Here is a 22,249-nt window from a genome sequence, read left to right as displayed (position 1 = left end):
GATGCATTGAGGGAAACCTGAGTGAGGTCCCAGGCAAGGCCATTTACCATAATGTCTTCACCTTGGCTTGGCCCAGCTGGCTGGCGGCCAGAGAAGCTGCTGCCAGCGCCCCGGGTGCTGAGGCCAGGAGATGGGGCAGTGGGGAGAGAGACGGTGCTAGGGAGAGGCACCCAGCCAGTCTCCTCCCCTGGTACCCCACAGTGAGCTCGGGGGTCCTTTGGGGCCCATGTCCTAAGAGCTGATGATGTGTCGTGATCATCTCCATCGCCACTCAACCCTTGGCACAGCAAGGGAAGCCCAGGCGGGTTTTCACTTGGACTCATAACTTACCACATCCTGGCCACATTGTCCTTTCCTTGGAGTGAGGTAGAGGCTGTTGAGGGTTTCGAGCAGAGGAGTGATGGGAGCTAATAGGTTGTGGCAGGATTCCTCTGTCTTCTGGGTGTGAATAACCAAGAGGACAAGGCGGCAAGAGAAGAGTCCAGTGAGGAAGCCCAGTGTGCAGTAAGTCAGGCAAGAGAGGGTAGTGACTTGGCCCAGGTGGTTGCAGGAGAGGAGCCGAGGGGGGGCGGCACATTCGGGGTGGCTTGAAAGGCCTCCTAGTGGACTGGGGTGGGAGAGAAAGCAAGCAGTCAAGGGTGTCTCAAGGATTTTTTCCGTGGCAGCTGAAGGATCAATTAGATCCTGTCCCTGTTAATAATAATAATAAATATTAATAGCTAAGTTTTTATAGCACTTATTAAGTGCCAGATGCTCTTCCCTGAGGACTGTTGATTATGAACCTCAAGGAGTTAGTCTATGGGGAGTGCATGACACAAGAATAATTCAGTAGAATTTGGTAAGCAGCCTCATCCCTTCAAGGTGACTCTTTTTCCTTCAGTGTCGCCAGACACGATGAGGGCTGCAGTGGGGCACGGGGAGAGCCGAGTGGATAAGAAGTTCTAACTCAGCTTCCCTATCAGTCGTCCTCAGGTGTGTGTGTGTACACACACGCGTGTACGAGGTCTGTGATGGTTGTGGGAATGCCACCTCTAGGTCAGCTCCGTGTCCTGGGAAGAGGGTCCAGAGTTCCAAGCCTCATTGCGACGTCATTGCGACTACTGATCTATGATGGAGCGCCTCTGTCTCTGTGGTACCTCTTGCTTGAATGAAGCCTTCATAATTCCCCAGGAACTCTACTACCCTTCCCCTTTCTTTGTAAGATACCTGGGTAGGCCTTGTCCTTTTAGGACAAGCATGTAACCTGCTAGCAGGTCCTAATGTCCCCTTGGTCATATGAGAACACTGGGGATGGGCAGGTGGTTTTCAAAGTCTTTTCAAGCCATGGAAACTTTGGTGCCCATGCTCCCTTGCTGCTCATGCAATAGATACACTAGCAAAAAATGGAGCTGATGGGACTGACGTAGGAGAAGCAGGCTCAGAACAACCCACTTGCCAAGGTCCTTTCCTATGAAGGATGATAATCCTGAGGCACCTAGGCTGGGCTGGGTGTTCTCTGGGCCTTTCCAGCTCTGAGGTTCTGCAGGTCTGCTGTGAGCCTTTCCAGCCCAGCCTGCGAAGAATTCACACTCGGAACCCCTGCTCTTCCCGGAGTTGGAGATGTCCTCCCTTCACCTTCTTGGAGCTCCGTGCCCTCCTGGGGCAATGTCAGCACTCGCATCCCGTGCTTAGTTTGATTGAGAGGAATGAATTCCCTTATCACGTGTGGCGCTGTGCAGAAGGGCCCCAGACAGACCCGGGTTCAGAGTCTGCCTCTGCCAGTCTGTTGCTTGGGGACATTCCTGGTCACCGATGACCCGCCTGTAAGTGGGAGCCGTGGTCTCCGGCTCACAGATGCTGCGAAGGCCAAGGTGTCCTGGGGACAGAGTGGGGCCTTCTCATCTCCTGCACCTGTGCGCCTCCGCCCCTCCCCGGGATCCCGAGGCCAGGCGTGCCGCTCACCCAGCACCTTCGGTCTTGTCTTGCAGAGATGTCTGGCACAGCGGCGGACATCTCCCTGGTCCACTGGAGGCAGCAGTGGCTGGAGAACGGGACCTTGTATTTCCACGTCTCCATGAGCAGTGCCGGCCAGCTGGCCCGGGCCACCGCGCCTACGCTCCAGGAGCCCTCAGAGATTGTAGAAGAGCAGTTGCACATTCTCCACATTTCCGTGATGGTGAGTGAGTGGGAGTGGCGTGAGGTGCCGGGGTGGGGGTGGGAGGTGAGGGAGGAGGTGGGCAGACTAGGGAGGGGGGAGGGGGTTGCTGGCTGATGGAGGAAGAGAATGGGCTGAGTGCAAGAGGGTAGAACGATCAACAGAAGGTCAGATGGGTTCTGTGGTGTCACTTGGACTGATGCGTACCCATCCATCATCTGTCAGCTGTGACAAACTAATTGTACTTCAGAGAAGAGAAGGAAGGGTCTCCAGCTCCTTGGCCTTTTGGCTGACATATCTAGGAATAGCTGTTTAACATCCATCACGTGCTTGGCCTGTTCCGCCGGGGGCTGGGAGCCGTGCTCCAAAATACAACTGGCCTTTCCAGGAACGACTGAACAAACAAAACCAGGGCAAACCTGGAACAGGTGCTGCCCTTTCCTAGGTGCCCTTGATGTGCTAGATACTTTGACCCTCGTCAGACCCCCTGGAGTGTAGATAGTACGTGGTGGCCCTTGGGGCTGGCCTAGGCCTGGCTGCAATCACATGGGGAAGCCCCTCCATTGCCCTCGTGTTACAGTTGTGAATACTGAGTCGGAGGGACAAAGACACTTACCCAAGGTCACAGAGCTAGCAAGAGGTGGAGCTGCTCTTGGAGCTCTGTGTCGGAACCCCCAGGTGTGTCTACCTACAAAGCCTGAACTATGTCCTCAACACGCTTTCCCTCGGTGTAGGAATTTATTGACCATCTAGACCTGTGTCAAGCACTGTGCTGGGCACATTCGTGGACATTATCTCGTTGCCTTTTTGCCATGAAAGCATGAAGTCAGGCATGTCGCCTCCACGTTAGAGATGAAGTTATGGGCAGGGAGAAGAGGGAGTGGCCTTCCGTCTCGGCCGTCCCCATGACCCGGAGCTCTTGGAGTCTGCTGTCTCTTCAGAGAAGGCTGCTAGGGCTTAAATTGCTTGAATGGTGGTCTAAAATGTATGTAGGCTCATATTAATGATTTCTTTAAAAAGCTGGAGTTAATGGCTCTGCATGGTAGATAGGAAAAAACAAATTCATTATGCAGAATGTACAGGGTCTAATTGGCTCAAGAAGAGATCTGATAATAGCTACGAGTGACATCTCCCTAGTGCCTTTCACTCTTCAAGTCATTATTTTCTCTTTTAGCACAGCTCCGCCAGATGCACGAGGGTAGGGGATGTTATTCCCAATCCATGTGTGAGAAAGGTACGGCTCAGAGAGGTGAAGAAATTGGCATGAGGCCACCCAGCGCAGTAGCACTACCGCCCACTCCTTCTCAATAGTATTTATTGAGCGTCTACAGTGGGGCAGCGTTTTGCTTTCGGTCTCGGTTCTTCTGGTTCCTCTAACAGTGCATTAGACATTCTGATTAGGGCTGAGTAAGAGCTTGGAAGTTTTCTCTTTTTGGAAAAACACACACATACCCCAGCCAGACAGCAATGTTAATTTTGGACCTAACGCATGCTCATCACGTGGAAGAACAAATCAAGGCCTTTGTGTTATTCATGGAATGAGTGTGATAGACTTTTCCCATATATATATTTTGCAAATGATGCAGCCACATGCCAGGCAAAGTGAGTGCCTGCATGCTAACTTTGGGGTGCAAGTGTGTAAGCACTATCTCAGGGTACTTGCTAAAGCCCTCATGGGACGTGGGACACCATCTGATGCGAAGAAGGCTCGAGAGGTGTGACTTTTTTTAATGTCTGAGAGTGAGGCTCCGTTTTGATTAATATTTACTAAGCATTGTCTGTGTTGGGCACCACGTTTACTTCTATACAACCTTCCTGTAACACCATAACCTAGATGGTATAACCTCAATTATAAATGAGCCCCGAATGGGCTTCCTCTGCTTCCAGGTTCGGTGTTAGTTCCACTAAATCACACTCTCTCCCCGAGGACCGTAGGTGTTCTTCATCTTTTTTATTCTGCTCAGTGAGTTCCGCTTAAAGGGAAGAACTAAGACCCACGTGAATCTGAAATTCCCCGTAAGTCCAGATTGGCTGGCAGAGTAGTGGCTGGCAGAGGAGGCCCTGTGGTGGTTGGGACAATCCAGATCTTCTCTGCCCACACACTAAAGTGGCCCAAGGCTACCACCTTGTGGTCCCTATGGTTCTTTTCCGCCTTCAGGGCTCCAAAATCTGGATCTTTCTTGTCCTCACCTTAAGCCTCTGGAGGCAGAGTCATGACTGGAAAACTGTGAACCCTAAGGCATTCATTGATGGCATCCTGGCTTCTCTGAGGTGGGACACACCTGCCCCTTATCCAGAAGTTGGGTGACGTGGAGGTTAGAGCCTGGGTGCCTGCCTGGATGTAAAGTCCTATTTTCCACTTAGCACTCTAGAAGATCTTGGACAAAGTTTTAAATTTCCCTGTGCCTGGAGTTTGTCATCTATAAATGAGGGTGTCACTACTACTTGTTGTGTAGGTACACCAAAGACTTGCATCAGAGGAGCTTGGCATACCAGACCATCAGCTCTTCTTACGGGCACTTTAGTTGAAACCTTTATGATGTGCTGGTTTATTATACTCTTTCATTTCATAAATGGATCAACAGGAGTCCAAATATAGACTACAATTGTCTAGGATTCCCCCAGGCAGTCAGCACGGCCTGGCCTGAAGGATATGCCTCTCTGTGGCTTAGATAAGGTTCTGTCCTTGCCGATCTGGCCACAGATAATTCAGCAGGGACAAAAAAAAAAAAGTGTTTCTTCTCCCCTAAGCAGTCATTCAAAATGGCACTCACGGGGGCTGGGATCTGTTTCCCCATTTCACAGATGAGAAACTTGAGACTCGTTGAGTACAATTGACTTGCCTAAAGCTAACAAGAGGCAGTTCTGGGATCAGGCTTTTCCTAAGATTCTAAACTAATGGCTCATGACAAGATGGATCCTGGTCTATCAGGTTTTGCATTGTTTGCATCTTTGGTGAAAATCTGAAATAGTTTGTGAGAAGACCCAAATCGTCTAGTCAAATGTCTAAGAAATATCAGGCAGGGTCAGTGTTCTGCATTCCCTTTACGCAGGACAAACCTCCTGCTCACCCATGCAGGGCAACCAGCTTCAGCTCAGTCATTGGAACCTGCTTCAGTCCAGGCCTACTGGAGTAGAACCGGCTTGCTCTTTGGGCTTGTTAATTCCTGAGCCTGAGATATTAATACAATCGGTAGCTATTGGTGTGATGTGGTCACACCAAAATTAAATGGTAAACCCAGTATTTCACTCTATATGGGCTGATTCCAGAACCTTCACCCTTACAGTGCAAATATAGACTACCATTACTCTTCCCTCTGAATCAGCTTTTGGCTTAAATTAGAAGGTCGAAGGAGCAAATGCATGCACAGACTCCCTCCTTAAGTGGAATCTATGGGTAGATGAAGCGGGGGTTATGACTTGGAAGTCAACTCCAAGGTTGAACGGTGTTCTTGCTAGCTTTATGACCTTGGTCAGATCAAAATCACCATCTGTGAAACTGGAATAATATTCCCCAATTCTGAGAGGGTTTTTTTAGGTACTGAATGAGCTTACACGTGCCTGTGTCCTGCACAATGAGGGTAATAGCCACCATCATCGAGGACTTGCTGTATGCCTGGTGTAGTCTAGATGTAGCGTATGCATCATTCCATTGAATTGTTCTAATACTCTAAAAGATAGATGCTGCTATTCCTCTCATTTACACACGAGGAACCTGGGAATTAATAAGGTTTTGCAACGTGCTCAAGTTTATTTTATTTTATTTTTTTATTTAAAAAAATTATTTATTTATGATAGTCACACAGAGAGAGAGAGAGAGGCAGAGACATAGGCAGAGGGAGAAGCAGGCTCCATGCACCGGGAGCCCAATGTGGGATTCGATCCCGGGTTTCCAGGATCGCGCCCTGGGCCAAAGGCAGGCGCTAAACTGCTGCGCCACCCAGGGATCCCCGTGCTCAAGTTTATACCACCAATGAGTTCAGAAGCTGGGATTGTGATTCTAGTCTGCCCAGATTGAGAGTCTTTGCTCTTGAGCATAATTCTGCATGAAGCAGTGCCTGGTATTCAGTAAGTGCTCAAAAAGTGGTAGCTGTTATCGGAATGTTGGCTCCCATGACCACAGTGGTGGCAAACATTGGTGACAAATGTTGAGAAAGAGGATGAAATGAAATGTTGGGTTTGGTGTGGAGGAAAAGAAGACCTTCGAGAATACATTTGTTTCCAAAGGACCACTCCATAGAAAATGCTGCAGATTTATATTGGTGGGTCCTAGTAAGGGGGCGGTGACGAGGGATCAACATCCCTGTCCGTGGCAGGACAGACCTTTCCAAGTGTTCGAGCTATCTGATACTGGACTGAGTCAGGGGGTAGTGAGTTCCTTGTCTCTGAGGGTATGCAAGCAAAAGCTAGAAGCACTATTCATCAGGATTTTGAGAGGAATAACAGTTAATTTAGAAGAGTATTGTGGCTCCTTCAAACTTGCAGGATGTATGATTCTGTGGCATAATAATATATAGAAAAATACTTTGAGGATTATAAAATGCCACATAAATCTAAGAAATTATTATTACCATTTTCAATCAGAAGCTTTGTTTAAAGGATTTGTGTGATATGGGGATAATTCTTTTTAAAGCTTTCTGTGAAAAATGACTTTAGATCATTTCCCCAACCATTCCAGTGTTCGTTCACAGCATACCATGCCTTCCCTGGTTCATTGATTTAATCACTCAATCATGCAATGGTTTACTTGCCTACTAAACCTAACGATGACAATCCTATCTGCAAGAAAAAAGGGGGAAAAAAGCTTTTAAAAAGTCAACCACGAGCTCAGAATGAGCCAACTATCTGGGCTCTGATTGCTAAAAAGATTCCACATTTTAAGTTGTGTTAATGAAAGATGGGTTTTCTGAAAAAGAGTTTTAGAGGTTCTGGATGAGACCTGAAACAGTGTCTTTACTTTTGGGGATCACATGTTTGGAGAAACAACAACTAGAAAAAGTATGAGAAAATAGAACAGTGAAGAATCTTAATAATTTTAATGAGAACTGCTATGACACTTAGTGTTATACTGTCAGCATATATTTCACTCATTCAATTCTTTAAATAATCCCAACGCAACAGATGTCATCTTTAGTCCTGTTCTCCTTATGGGAACACGCAGGCACAGCGAATGTGACTCATGTCCAACGACTCTGGATCGGGGTCCCTGGGGTCACATTTTGGCTCCATGGCTGACTTCCTACCCGTGTCACGAGGGCCTCTTTCCTGCCTCATTTCCTTATCTGGAATGGGGTGAGGATGGAGGGACCTGCCTAAAGGGGTTGTTGTAAGATGATGCACATAAAGAACATATGCCAGAGCCTGACGCGTAGTCCGGTCTTCATAGGTGTTAGGACTCTGCTCTTTCTAAGTGTATTAGTTTCCAAGGGCTGCCATAACAAAGTACACAAACTGAGTGACTTACCAAATGTGTTGTCTCACACTTCTGGAGGCTAGATGTCTGAGATCGAGGCGTGGGCAGGGCCGCGCTCCTTCCGAAGGCAGTAGGGGAAAGATCTGTTCCAGACCACACCCCCCAGCTCCTGGTAGTTCCTTGGCTCAGGACAGCATAGCTCTGATTCTCACATGGCGTCATCCTTGTGCGTGTGTCTGTCTCTACATCTACATTTTCCACTTTTTACAAAGACACCAGTTATATTGGATTGGGGCGTACCGTAATGAGCTCATTGTAACTGGATTACCTCCGTAAAGACCCAGTCTCCATATAAGGTCACATTCTGAGGATCTGGACAACAGGAATGCAACGTATGTTTTGGAGGAGGGGACAGTTTCACTAATAAATGCCACTGCTGTATTATTTATAAGCAATATTCCTGAAGAATGCCCAGGGCAGCCAAAGTAGGAGAAGCTAAGCTGTTATAGACTGCAGGTCCCATAAGCCTTTTGGGTAGAAAGCAGAGTGGTGGGGAAATTATCCTAAGAGACATTATTCTAAAAGGGAAGGTGACAAAAATCTAGCGTTTGGAAAAAAACTTGATACACACCTAGCCCACGGAACTGTGGCCTGGGACTCAAGTGTCCCAGCCCTGCCACTCATGTGCTCCATGACCTTAGGCAGGTCACATCCCTCCTTTGTCTTAGGACCCCCATCTATAAATCAAGATCGTCAAGCTTATATCAGTTGCAAGACATAATGAAATTTGCCAATACAGATATAAGTACATTTTTATGTAAGTGGGCCATACCATATGAATCCCATTTATTTTTTTTTAGAAAGTGGAATTTTTAAAATCACAAATACGTTTATGAATTTTTAAAAATCTGAATCACACGTACCTTGTAGCTTGGTCTTGACTTGCCTCAACAACAAGGATTCACTAAACGGGTCTCTAGCTAGACTTACGGGAACATGAGAAGAATAAGCCATATAGGAAATGGGGCTTATCTCCCACAATGTTTAGGGGTGTCGCATAGTGAAGTAGAGACACCATAGTTTGGTGTCAGGAGCTGAGAGTCTACTGCGTAGCAGGTGTAGGGATTGGGATGTCTTCACTTCTCTGAGCTGCTTGTTTGGTCATTTGCAAAAATGGAGATAAAATTAAAATCGTAACATTGAGCTGAGACCATGTGCATGGAAGCATCTGGCTAGGTGTCCCCAGAAGCAACAGAACTACAAAATACGGTTGGAACGTCGGAGTCGAAAGCGCCTTAGAGCTCACCGAACCCAACTCTTCTGGATGAGTCAGCCTTCACACGTTCGTGCCACAAACAGATGACTCTGAATCTCGGTGACTGACCAAACAGTGCTTTATTGCTCACACACCTTCCATGTTGGCGGCTGCAGTCAGCTCTACGTGTCTCCTCGTTCCGGAACTTTGGCTCAAGGAGAGCCCCAGTCTGAGACCTCTTTGGTTTCCATGGCAGAGGGAATGAGCAAAAGAACGGGCAGAAAGCTAGGATGTTTCTTAAAGCTGGTGCTGAGACAGGGCTTCTCGCCCATTCTGTGGCCAAAACACTATGTGGCCAAGTCCAGAGCCACCAGCAGGTGTCCACTGTCCTTTATGGAGGACGGGCATGTGGGCAGTCGCACGGCATGTGGGGGCAGCTGGCCGTACCCCCGCCTTCATTTTACAGGTGGAGGAAAGGAGGCCAGAAAACGGATGTTCTCCATTCTGATGACCCCATTCATCTGGGCCAACAGTCAAGCCCAGACAGAAAATCCTGGGGGCGGCAGGGGGCAGTGGCTTGAACCTTCTGGGCAAAATGGAATGCAGGATGGGAATAAGAAAAAAAAAATGAATCATAAAAAAAATCTGTATCATGAGACAGAGGGAGGCAGAGAGAGACAGGAAAAATATAGACATCTGCTAATATTTATTGAGTGCCCCTTCTATGCGAGGTCTACAGAAACTATCAGGGACAGAGAGAAATAAACCAAGAAAAAGGGAATCAAAGTCAATGAGAGAGATGTAGAAACTACAGGGAGATTGGCAGGAATGGACAGGAAAGGATTAAGAGACAGAGCAGAGGCAGGGAAAGAGGGAAACAGAATAAAAGGGAGGAAGGAGCCACATAGTGAAGTGAAGAGGGAAAGAGAAACAGGGGCTGAGTCTGGGGGCTCAGCGGTTGAGCACCTGCCTTCAGCCCAGGGTGTGACCCTGGGGTCCTGGGATCGAGTCCCGCATCGGGCTCCCTGCAGGGAGCCTGCTTCTCCCTCTGCCTGTGCCTCCACCTCTCTCTGGGTCTGTCAGGAATAAATAAATAAAATATTTTAAAGAAATGAAAGAGAAACAGAAGGAGAGTGGGAAGGGCAGATAGAACCCAAGCCCCAGAAAAAGCGGTGGCCGGGCCTTGGCGTGAGCAGGGCGGGGCGAGGTCAGCAGGCAGGTTGGCAGAGTCGAGGGGATGATCCCCCCATAGTCATCCCACACCTTTACACTCCAGCTGCTGCTCCTATTTTTTTTTATTTTATTTATTTTATTAAAGAGAGAGAGCACACATGAGTAGGGGAGAGAGGGAGAGGGAGAAGCAAACTCCCCACTGACAGGGAGCCCGGTGCGGGATTCGATCCCAGGACCCCGGGACCATGACCTCAGCTGCAGACAGACCTTACCTGACCGAGCAGACCAGGCGTCCCCTCCTCTAGCTTCTTGTCGCACCTGCCTAATCTGGGGCTTCTGTGCAGTAAGCTCACAGCACAGGATGAGCGGCGGGGGCTGTGTCCATGCATGGAGCAGCGTTGGTGCTGTTGACTCCCCTTCTCCCCAAGCCCTGAGTCACCCCCATGTCCAGTGAGTGTGGCTTTGGGTGCAGTAGAGCTTCCAGCTCCTCCTTCAGTTAATTTATCCCCCTCTCCTGATCCTCAGAAGACACTGTATTTGGTGGAAATAACATAGGTTTGGACAGACAGGTGTGGGTTCAAATTGTGACCCTGTCCCTGACTGCTGTTTGTCCTTAGGCACATTTCTGAGCCTCTCTGGTTCTTTCTCCTGAACATACAGTGAGGCTGTGGATCCCCCGTTCATGTGGCTGAGGGGAGAGGTAAATGATAAAAGACACACAGAACATTTTGGAACAGCACTCAGAGAAGATCCCTTTCTTTTCCTTTTGCCCTTTAAAATAGTTTCCCCTTGGGATCCCTGGGTGGCGCAGCGGTTTGGCACCTGCCTTTGGCCCAGGGCGCGATCCTGGAGACCCGGGATCGAATCCCACATCAGGCTCCCAGTGCATGGAGCCTGCTTCTCCCTCTGCCTGTGTCTCTGCCTCTCTCTCTGTGTGTGTGACTGTCATAAATAAATAAATAAATAAATAAACAAATAAAATAAAATAGTTTCCCCTAATTCGCCCTCATGCTTGGCCTTCACAAACATCCTTTGAGCTAAGTTGGGCAGGAGTTACTGAGAATATTGACTCAAATACTGATGGAAATAATCGACTAAATAAATAAATGGGATAGAAGACATAACTCTTTCTTACGATCATATCCCAATTAATAAATGTAGAGGGAAAGAGGGAAAGTGGAAAATCACCATTACGCAGTCACCACTGTAATAATTACTACTGACAAGATCCACTGATGTATACTGAAATTAATGGGTGAAACTTCAAGAAGCAGCAGGATATTTGCAGAATTTCAAAGTATCACCCCCCCCCCGATATTTATTAATTATAAAAGGAAAATGGTGGCTTTAGAGTAGAGAATCTAGTGGATACTCGTACACCTTCCCGGGGCTGCTGTAACAAATCGCTGCAAACAGGGGGCTTAACACAACAACAGTCCAAACTCAGTGTTGTCAGTAGGGCTGTGTTCGCTCCGAGGCTCTAGGGGTTAATCCATCCCCTGCCTCTTCTAGTTTACGGGGGAGGCGCCAGGCGTTTTGTGGCTCATGGCTGCGTAGCTCCGAACGTCTGCCTTCGTCTTCACATCACTTTCTCCTCCATGTCCTCTCATCTGTGTGTCTCTCGTAAGGACATGTGTCATTGGATTTAGGACCCTCCTGGATAATTCAGGATGACCTTTGCAAGATCCTTGACTTAATTACATCTGCAAAGACCCTGCTAATATTTATTGTGCACGTCTCCTATGCCAGGTACACAGGAACTAGCAGAGACAGAGAGAAATAAACTGAGAAAAAGGGAGTAACACCCACAGGTTCTGGGGTCAAGGATGTGTGCCTATCTTTTCTTGGGTCCACCATTCAACCCAGTAACTCACTTTAAGGAAGTGATCAAGGTTAACATCCCCAGGAATAAGACAGACACATATCATGGATCCCCTGATAGGAAGCATCTAGAAAGGCAGGATGCCATTTCTGTGGTGTGCTTGCCCCAAATGCGTGCCCTCATTCTAATCATGAGACTCCATCAGTCACACCCCAAAGTGAGCAACCTTCTACAAAGACTGGCCAGCGCTCTTCAGAAGTGTCAAGATCACAAAGGACAGGAACGGCAGAGGAATCGTCACAGCTAAGAGAGGACTGGGGAGACTTGGAAACTCAATGCCTCGAGGGAGCCTGGACCCAAACGGGAACGTTAGTGAAAAACCTGGTAACGTCCAAGTAAGGTCTGTGGTTTGGTTAATGGTGTTATATCGTTGTTAGTTTCCTGGTTTTGATTATTTTTTTATGTGTGATTTTAACTTTGGAGGGAGCTGAGTGGGGAAGATATACCGGAGCTCTCTGTACCAGCTTTGCAAGTTCTCATGAGTCAACAGTCAGTCCCAGGACTGCCTGGGATGGAATCCTGGCATTACCGCTTAACTGACAGTGTGACGTTGGTTATGTTACTGCTCTGTGCCTCAGTTTCCCCCACTAAAAATGGCGAGATTAATAGTTTCTACCTCATGGAATTAAAATGAGGTAACACAGGGGCACTGGGGTGGCTCAGTCAGTGAAGCATCTGCCTTCTGCCCAAGTCATGATCCCAGGATCCTGGGATCGAGCCACACATCTGGCTCCCTGCTCTGTGGGGAGCCTACATCTCCTCTCCCTCAGCCCCCACCTCCACTTGTGTTCTCCCTCTTGCTCTCTGTCTCAAATAAATAAAATCTTTTTAAAAATATTTTTATTTATTTATTCATGAGAGACACACAGAGAGAGGCAGAGACACAGGCAGAGGGAGATGCAGGCTCCCCGCAGGGGAGCGATCCCAGGACCCCGAGGTCACGTCCTGAACTGAAGGCAGGTGCTCATCCACTGAGCCACTCAGGCGTCCTTAAATAAAATCTTTTAAAAAAATTTAAAATTATGTAATAGGTAAACTCTACAAATGTTGTATCATCAAATTCATTGATATTGCTACTATTATTGTTCCTCTTTGACTCATGATAAAACTGAGGATGAGGAAGTGAAGACATCTCTATTCTAAGATCACCCAGCCAATGCCTGAGCCCAGGATCAAACTGTAGTTTCTGATTCTAGGGGCCCCTGACTCGCTCAACCAGTAGAGCATGCGACTCTTGATCTTGGGGTTGTGAGTTTGAACCTACTTGTGCATAGAATTTACTTAAAAAAAATGTTTCTGGGGATGCCTGGGTGGCTCAGCAGTTGGGCACCTGCAGTCAGCTCAGTTCATGATCCTGGGATCCAGGATCGAGTCCCACATCAGGCTCCCTGTGAGGAGCTTGCTTCTCCCTCTGCCTATGTCTCTGCCTCTCTCTCTCTCTCTCTCAGTCTGTGTCTCTCATGAATAAATAAATAAATCTTAAAAAAATGTTTCTGAATCCAAGTGACCTCTCTAAGACATCTCTTCTCCTACCAAGACAAAGAGGCAGAAGGACCTTTCAGAGGCCCATCTCCATACCCATCTAGCTACACGACTCCATGGGTTGGTAGGACAGGCCTGAGTCTGGACTGTGGAAAATGGGCAGCTGGCTCTTCCTCTTCATGAAGGCTTGAGAATGAGGACAACAGAAACAACTGACTTCATTCTCAAAAAAAAAAAAAAAAAAAAAAAATTCCACACTCAAAACCCCCCCAGCCTCTTCAAAACAACATCTAGTCCAATGCCATCCTTTTAGGGTGAAAACACAGAAACTCAGCCCACAGGCCGGAGTGACTCAGTGCCCTGTGGCAGGTCAGTGCCACGTGCACGCACGGCCTTGTGGGTGGTGTGGGTGGGTGTGGGTGGTGTGGATGGGTGGTCCCCGCACCACAATGCACGTCCCCTGGCCTCGATCCGTGCTCAGCGGAAGGCATCTGGCTCGGTGTGCGGGAGCCGTAAGCGCACCGGTTCCGCGCAGCTATATTTCACTTCCTCGTGGTAATCATCCTGTCGGCCCATCCGCCAATACAGTCAAACAATTACCCAATTCAAACTTCTGCTAATGTTCCCCAGCTCAAGGGCGTCTTTAATAGCAAAATAATACTTGTTTTTTCTTCCTTCCCTCTCTGTTTTTTTCCTAATCTCTCCCCAATGAGACATAACATTAATTACAGCAGTTAACAGAAATTCTGTCTCCATTACCGCCTGCCACCTTTTCTGTCTTGGCTTCCGCCTCCAAAATTCTTCTCTTGAATGAAGAGAGGATGGGGGTGGTGGTGGTTGTGCAGACGTGTGATTGTGTATATTTACCGCGTCGTCTCTGCTTACCTCCTTTGTGCTGGATTGGAAGCCAAGCGGAATCCGTGTTTTCACCGGGGGGGGGGGGGGGGGGGGGGGGAGGGGGGGTGTGCGTGAGTGTGAATGTGTGTATGTCGTTTGCGTGTGCCTGCTTCCTAATCTAGCTGTCATTTTGAGCTAATTGTGTTGTTTCCTCTTGTGTGGAAGGAAATCTTATCTGTTTTGGATTAAAATTCAATGAAGGTCATAACGGCTGGAAAACTTACCAGACTGCTGCAATTAATGTTCATTTGGCTTTGATAAATTGGAACGTTCCCCTCAATAGGACTGGAGTGGATTTCAGAAGCAATAATTCTTCCATTAACTCAATGATTCCGCCTGTGATGGAGGACCTTGTCCTGCTTTTGTTTGTCATCTGTCACTTGGAGGAGCCGGGCATATGTCGGAGATGATTTATCGTGATTGCTGTGCCTGGTTGTATCAAAGCATTTAAAACCACCAATTATTTTTGCCTCCTGTAAGTTGCTTGGTGAAACAAAACGTGAGGTTGGAATCAAGGTAGAAAAAACTCTTGCACCCGTTTCTACTCATCGGTTTCCGCAGTTGTGAGGTATTACAAGATCCTTTTGAGGGCTGGCTTGATGTGTCAGGGCCTGCCTTGATGTGCTGTGTTTTACCTCTTAATACAGTTGTTTAGGGGGTTTTGTCCACATCACCTGGGAGGAGACCAAAGTCCGTGGATGATAAGCATTTCCTGCGACACAAACAGCGCAAGATTGGAAGCCAAGTATCTTGATTCTAAAGCTTTGCGTTACCCTCATATATTAGGGTTTAAAAAAAAATTGCTTAATAGTAAGTCCTACTGTTTTCGGCTGGTATTTCACTGGGTGTGGAGCAAGACCCCCTTCCCACATTAGGATTACCTGAGGTGTTTGTTTAAAAAGCAGTTTCCTGGGTTCTGTCCCTGGTATGCCAGAGCTGAATTCCTGGTGGGGGCTTCTGGGGAATCTGTATTCTGGAAAGCCCTGCAGCTGACGTTTGTGGAGATTCCCTAACCTGCAGCTCATTGAGACCAGCAGGGAGAGAGTCATACCTTGGTGTGCTCATTAAAAAAAAATACGTATATCTATATATAGATATACACATATTATATTTAATTCTTCCAAAAACCTTCCCTGCCAGGTGGACATTGCTGTCTCCATTTTATAGATTGAAATATTGAGGTGCATCCAGTGAAATGGCCTTGCCCCAGGTCACATAGCTAGGGAGAGACTGAATGGGGATCTAGACGCTGCATTTGCCTCGCTGGCCAGACGCACCTGCCCTTCTTCCCTGGCATCTCCATCTCCCGCTCCCGTCCAGCTCCATCTGTAGCCTCCCTTCCTTCTCTAAAATTCTGCAGGGCCACAAGCAGCTGGGCTTTCCCCATGGACACCCTCTTCGGCTCTTGTTTTATTATAGTCCTTGTGTGTCCTGATGGTCCCATAATGAAGCATCTAGAGGCCTGCCCTGTCTTGGCTTTCTTTAATAAGGAGTGAGATATGTTGGTGTTCGTGCCAGGGGCTTTGTTTAGCTGGTTCACAGAGCCACCAGAGGCCTTCTGGGGGGAGGTAAAGGGCAGCACCCCGCTTTGCAGATGGTCGCAGGTAAAGGATGCTCACCTGCAGGGCAGGTAGGCCCTGTTACAGTAATACAGCGGCATGGCTGAGGGGAGAAGAGAATCAGCCCGACGTGGTTTGATGAGCCTTTGCAAACCGCGTGATCTTGGGCTAGCGCCTTGCCCTCTCTGAGCCTTGAGGTGCAATGGGTAGAAGAGTGGCACCTCCTCTACTAAAATCGTTGCCACGAACAGAAGCACCCAGGTTATGTGCAAGCTCGGGCTCTGAGAAGTAGAAATTCCTCCACAGATCGGAGTCTTCTTGAAGCTCAAATACTGTTGACCCTCTCACGTTAATAGAACACGTTCCCATTGAACGTGCCATTAAAACCTCCTGACGGTATATACAGCAGATGTTCTTTCTAATGCCTTTTACAGCTGAACCTCAGGGAAAGTTCATGCTTGGAGTCACACAGCGGGTCAGTGCCAGAAAAAGGGGTCCCTGTGTCTCTGTCAGAACTGCCTTGGTGGGGCCAGGGGTGAGCATTCGCCTAAAGGTTTGTAGACAGGTCATTGACAGTTCAGGGCTGGAAACGGGCTGGCCTCATTTCGGGACTGGGGGCTGCAGGATGAACTGCCCCCTCCCCCCCGCTGTCCTAGGCTGAGGCCCTGCACCCCCACGTGACTGTCTTTGAGGATGGAGCCTTTAAGAAAGTAATCAAGGTTCAGTAAGGTCGTAAGAGTGAGGCCCTAATCCAATAGGACTGGTTCCCTTGTAAGACGAGGAAGAGATGCCAGCGGAGCACGTTCACAATGGAAAGGCCACGTGAGGACACCGTGGGACGGCAGCCGTGTGCCAGCCGCAAGTCGGCCCTGTCCGGGCCTTGACCTTAGGCCTCCGGCCTCGAGGATGGAGAAGAGAAGAGTCTGTGCTGTGGAAGCCTCTGAGCCTGTGGAATCCCATTAGGGCAGGCTGAGCTGCCAGGGCGGAGTGTTGTGATTGGCACCCCACCCCCTCCCGGTGGCGGGGGAGGGGGCGTGAGGGAAGCTGGAAGGATGTTTTCCTTTTCCTCCGAAATTGTTCCTGGTAACAAAGGGGAAAAGCAGAAGGAGTGTGGTGGGGGCGAGGTGCTCACGAAGCAGCAAGGGGACAGACTGGAGAGGGAAGAGAGGACAGGAGGGGGCTGTTAGGAGCAGCGGGGGCGTGCCTGGCACCTAATAGCAGCTCAGGAAACTTTCAGGTGAATGGGCTGGGAGAGAGGCGGTTGGAGGATCTCGTCATGTGTTCCAGTCATGAACTTTTCACAGCGTCAAGGGCTGGGTGTGGATTCACAGATTGCTGGGAGACAGCTGAGGATCACAGCTTCCACTTAGTTATTGCGAGACAAAAATTATCGAGTGCCTTTCATATGTCACTCTCGTCTTTGTCACACGCGACTTCGTGAAGTTCTACAAAAATCTGCCTGCTAATGATGATTTACGGATGGGGTGGGTAAGCATGTGCCCATTTGTTGGAAGAGAAGACTTGAGATTGCCCGAGGCCGCGCAGGACCCGGATTCTGGGTCTGGAGCCCACGTCCTCGGCGCGAGGGCAGTGGTCAGCACCGGGAAGAGGGAGGGACAGCTGACCTAGGGAGGGGCCTGCACCTCCCAGGCTTCTAGTTTTCCTGGCACAGGTCGTCTATCCTGTTTGAGCCTCAGTGAGGCCCCAGCGAGGTGCTGGGGAAGCGCCTGGGGCCCTGCCAGTAGGACGTGCTCCGTGCGAGGGAGCTGGAAGGTGCAAAACCTCTCCTCGTCTCTCCAGTATCCTGTCTTCTGGGCTTTAGACTGAGGACTCTAACTCCTATCTTCACAGATCGTGTTGAATGGAATGAGATAAGACAGGAGAATTCTCGGGATTGCTCTGGTGCATAATAGATGTTGAGTTCGCGCCAACTGTGACCATCCTTGCCGGTGTCCTAGACGCCGTGTAGACTGGAGGTTCGGCAGTTGGTGAGTCTCTTAGATAAATCAAAGACCAGGCTGATGGTTTTCTGGTCTGTGTCCCCGCCCCCCCGCCCCTCCAGGCTGCTTGTTGGGAAAAGGCCAGCAGCCACGGGAGGTGACAGCTGGGGTCTCAGAGCCACCCCGGGAACCACCTCCTGCTCCTCAGAAGGTGAAGACATGGCTGGCCTGCCCAAGTGGTGCAAAGTGAAAAATGAGCTTGTGAAACAGTAACAACATCTGTGTCATCATTTCTGCATCAGGAGGTCAACCGGCTTCATAAACTGTGCGGCTGCCAGAGCGGTCTTTGTTTAGGAATTAATTAGGAGCCGCAGAGAACTGCTGCCCGTGCAGATTTTGGTCTCTGGAAGTTATAAAAAGCAGATGGATTTTAAACAAATGTGTTTTTCACCCTTTACCGCTATGTGAAAGGGTACGTGTCTGAGCAGGGGCACGGGGAGACGGGCACTGAAAAGGAACTCCTGGGCCCTCCTGCCCGTCCCACTCCCACGAGTCCAAGGGCCATCCTTTCGGCTGCTGCATTTGGGGCGCGTCGGTAACATTTTGGTATTAATAATAGCATAGTCTTCTGAGTCTTTTTGTGCCAGGCATGGTACCTTATCTGATTTATTGGTAACTGCCTTTTAAGTGTGAGATAACCAGGACTCAGTCTCTGTTGTTAGACGTGATGGAGCTCAGGCTGGAACGCTGGGTTATGAGAGGCCCAGGGCTGTGCCTCTAGCTTCTGTGCTGTAGCAGAACCTCCTCATCTTCCCAATAATGTTCTGAGTAATCGTTTGAAAGTGTCTGTTAAAAGCGAAGCGAGGGATTGCAAAGGGTGGATCTTGCAAAACATAGGGATTCTCATGTGGGGACCAGTGAGGACCATTTATGCTTTCATCAGTCAACTCTGTGTTGACGTAGGCTCCCCTCAATGAATGCATTGCACTTTATGAATAATGGCAATAATAACAACAATAAAGCTAGCTCATATTTGTACAATGCTTGGACAGTTTTAAGACAATAATCAGCTGATGGGTTTTATCTTCGAAACCATTCTTAGTTATGTAGGCATTGGTATTGTAGCTATTATTATTAGTCTTAATAGCCCTGGTTGACACTTAGGAAAATTTTTCATGTCTAAGATCACACAGCAACTCAAGAGTAAAGCCAAACCTGCCTTTTGCCAACTATCTCAGCATCCCCCGGGGATAATTAAAAAGTTAGGGGTGCCCTGAGGTGGCAAAGAGAGAACAGCTCATGTCAGAAAAGCACAGAAAATCATGATATGTGAGAGGTAGAAGGAAATTTGAAGATCTTTGCTTATAAGACCCTCGTTTTTAAAATGTCAAAAACCAATGCCCGTTGATGGGAACTCCCTTCTTCAAACTCACGACGAAAGTTAGTATGACATTGAGGATTAAAAAAAAAAAAAAAAGCATAAACGGATATGTTTGCATTTAAATCCCAGATTTATATTACCTCTACTTGTGGCCTTGGAGAAGTGAATTAATTTATTTCAGCCTCGGTTTTCTCTTTTGTAAAATAGAGAAAACACGACTGAATGGGATACAGATTCAGTGAGATGATGTGTGTGAAACTAGTGGCAAAATGCATAGATGTCATAGAACATGTGTCCCCTAAGTGAAAGCCACTGGGACAACAGATGGGGAAGACGACACATGGACTTGGGGCTAGACTGTTCAGCCCCAAGGGTCTCAGTCCTTAACTATGTGACCCTGGGAAAATGACTCAAATCTTCCTAACCTCAGTTTCCTTCCATAAAAATTGGAATGGTTTCTATCTACACCATTTTGTTTGCTCTGTGTATCGAAAATAATCTGTGGTAGAGATCACCCCAGAGCCTTGCCCACAGTGAACCTCAGCTCTCATGAGTCCCCTTGTGTTCTGCTCTTCCCATACCATGGTTTTCTTTCTCAGCTAGATGTTCTCCAAGCAAACAGAGAAAGCCCACAGCTCCTTCCCTGAAGCACCACTGTTGACATTTTTCCTTTGGGCATTGGAGCTAAGAAGCACTTCTGGATTCCAGCCATTTCTATAAAAATCTTCCCAAGTTGGTGGAGTTTTGTGTCCCCTCCAAGCACAGAGCTGGAGGGAAAAGATGGCATTAAGTGTAATTAAATATGCACTCCTGTGTTTGGGGAATGCATTGGGGGGATTTGTCTTTAAAGTGTCATTCTTGTAGCAAAGACACCTGTTATGCTAATGGTGCTGTGTTAGTCTCTCAACTGGGGGCCTGGATGTTTTCTTAGCTGAATACTGTGAATACATTATACCCCATGCTGCACTCCATGGTCTAGCATCTTTTGCTTTTTCTCAAATGTAAGCACCTTGGATTCTTAATTTGGCCTCCATAATGAAGCACATGGCTGGGAGAAGTGCTTAAGTTAGTCCCCTCATTGGAGAAAATACCTGATGGGGAAAGACTAGAAGGGAAACAAGCATTTATGGAGCAATTGCCATGCACCAGGCGTCATGCTCAATGCACAACTGTGCTCTGCTATTTAATCTCACTACAGTGATGCAAGGTAGGCACTTGTATTATTTTACAGATAAAGGAACTGAAGCTCAGAGAGGCTACAGTGTAGTTATTTATTCAACTAATAATTTCTTGAACACCCACCCACTGTGTCAAGTACTGTGTTGGACCCCAACCAGAGGCTGGCTTGAGATCGTGGCCCTAGGGGCATTAAGCATCTTGTCTAAGTTTACGCTACAGGAAATGGCAGACCTGGATTCAAACTGTCAGGCTCTTGTTTTGAAGTCCTTGAAACAAGGCTTAGAGCTTATTCATCCACTCCTTCAACGTTCATGACACATCTCATACGCATAGAGCACCATGGTAAGGGCTGCATGAGGTCCATGGTGAAGGCTTCTGTGTCATCGGGTAGGATTGTTGGGGAAAGTATTCAGGGAAGACAGGAAAGCACCATGTCAGAGGCATAGACCAAAGGCAGTGCAGACACAGAGGAAGAAGAGGTCACGTCCAGCTGGAGGAATCAGGGCAGCTTCCTAGAGGAAGGGAAACTGATTCAGGTCCTAAAATGTGGCAAGGATGGGGACATCGGTCAGTAATTTACAGCTTTGCCGCTTAATCAAGACCTCTTGGCAGTGGAAGATACTAGCAAGCCTCTGGGGTCGGGGATATGTTTCACAATCACTTTCCAAGAGGAGCTTAGTGGATTTCTAGCATCCAGCCCAGCACCTGAGTACCTGGTACTGACTACTCTGTCCCACAACACAGGCTGGGGACTGATCAACAGAGGTAAACAGGCATGACTTCCACCCACAGAAAACTCCCAGCGAGGGAGGGGAGTCTCTAAGTCATTCTTAGTTAATTCAGGGAAGACGTGGCGGGGGAGGATGAATATAAGTTTAGAAAGAAACCTTGTAAATGATCTATTCCGGTCCTGTCTTTCAACATTTTACACCAGAAACCTTTCACCAAATGAAATGTTATATGGACGCCTAATACATGAACGTGGATCTGCTCTGGCTGGAAGCTTGGAGTTGGTGAGGGGGACAAGGATCTGTTAGCTTTAGTTCACCCTGCACACCACCAGAGCTCTGCCCTAATGATCAGGGCTTGAAAACCACAAGTCCCTCTACCCCGCATCATGTAGCAGGTGGAAGGACTGTGTCCTGAGAGAGGAATTTCCTTCAAGGCCAGAATCCCTGAGCAAGCTGAAGCCAGGAACCAGCTCCCTGGCATACCGTCCCGAGGCTTTCAACACTATCACTGAGAAAAGAGATTGGTTTTGGTTTTGGTTTCGTGTTTTTTAACTTTTTAAAGACAGATTTTATTTATTTGAGAGACAGAGCGAGACAGGGAGCACAGGCGAGGTGAGGAGCAGAAGGAGAAGCAGATTCCCCGCTGAGCAAGGTGCCCTATGCGGGACTGGATCCTGGGACCCCAGGATCATGACCTGAGCTGAAGGCAGACGCTTAATGGACTGAGCCTCTCAGGTGCCCTTAACTCTTGATTTTGAAATAATTTTAGGTTTTACGAAAGAATTGTAAATAAAATACAGAGAATTCTCATACAGCCTTTAATCAGCTTCCCCTACTGTCAACCTCTTTCTTAACCTTGGGACATTTATCAAAACTGAGATGTGAACATCGCTACAGTACTGCTAACTGAACATTTTATTCCTTTGGCCTGAATTTCTTCACTGATGTACTTTTTCTGTTCCAGAATCCAATCCCAGGTACCATACTGCCTTTAGTTGTCCTGTTTCCTTAGTTTCTTCCTCCTCAGGCTTTTCTTGCATTTATCACCTTGATATTTTTGAAGAGTAGTGGTCAGGTATTTTGCAGGTTTTCCCTCATTTTGGATTTGCCTGATGCTTTCTCATAATTAGGCTGAGACTACAGATTCAGAGGAAGAACATTGCAAACATGGCATGGCCTTCCGGCATCATCATATCAGGAGATACATGCTCTCGATAAGCCTC

At 48.0% G+C, this 22,249-nt stretch overlaps 1 protein-coding gene across 4 annotated transcripts in view; it reads left to right on the top strand.

Moving 5' to 3' along the window:
• ASTN2 (astrotactin 2) overlaps window positions 1-22,249 on the top strand; it is an 853,772-nt gene that overhangs the window by 119,690 nt on the left and 711,833 nt on the right. For all 4 annotated transcript variants that reach the window (XM_025432065.3, XM_025432067.3, XM_025432064.3 and 1 more), the window contains exon 2: window positions 1,968-2,155. In XM_025432065.3, the coding sequence (XP_025287850.1) occupies window positions 1,968-2,155 (188 nt within the window). The remainder of the gene's footprint in view (window positions 1-1,967; window positions 2,156-22,249) is intronic.

This window comes from Canis lupus, chromosome 11 (assembly GCF_003254725.2).
Source record: "Canis lupus dingo isolate Sandy chromosome 11, ASM325472v2, whole genome shotgun sequence".
Taxonomy (NCBI): domain Eukaryota; kingdom Metazoa; phylum Chordata; class Mammalia; order Carnivora; family Canidae; genus Canis; species Canis lupus.
Note: the sequence above shows the minus strand (reverse complement) of the source record. Positions and strands in the feature narration are given on the sequence as shown.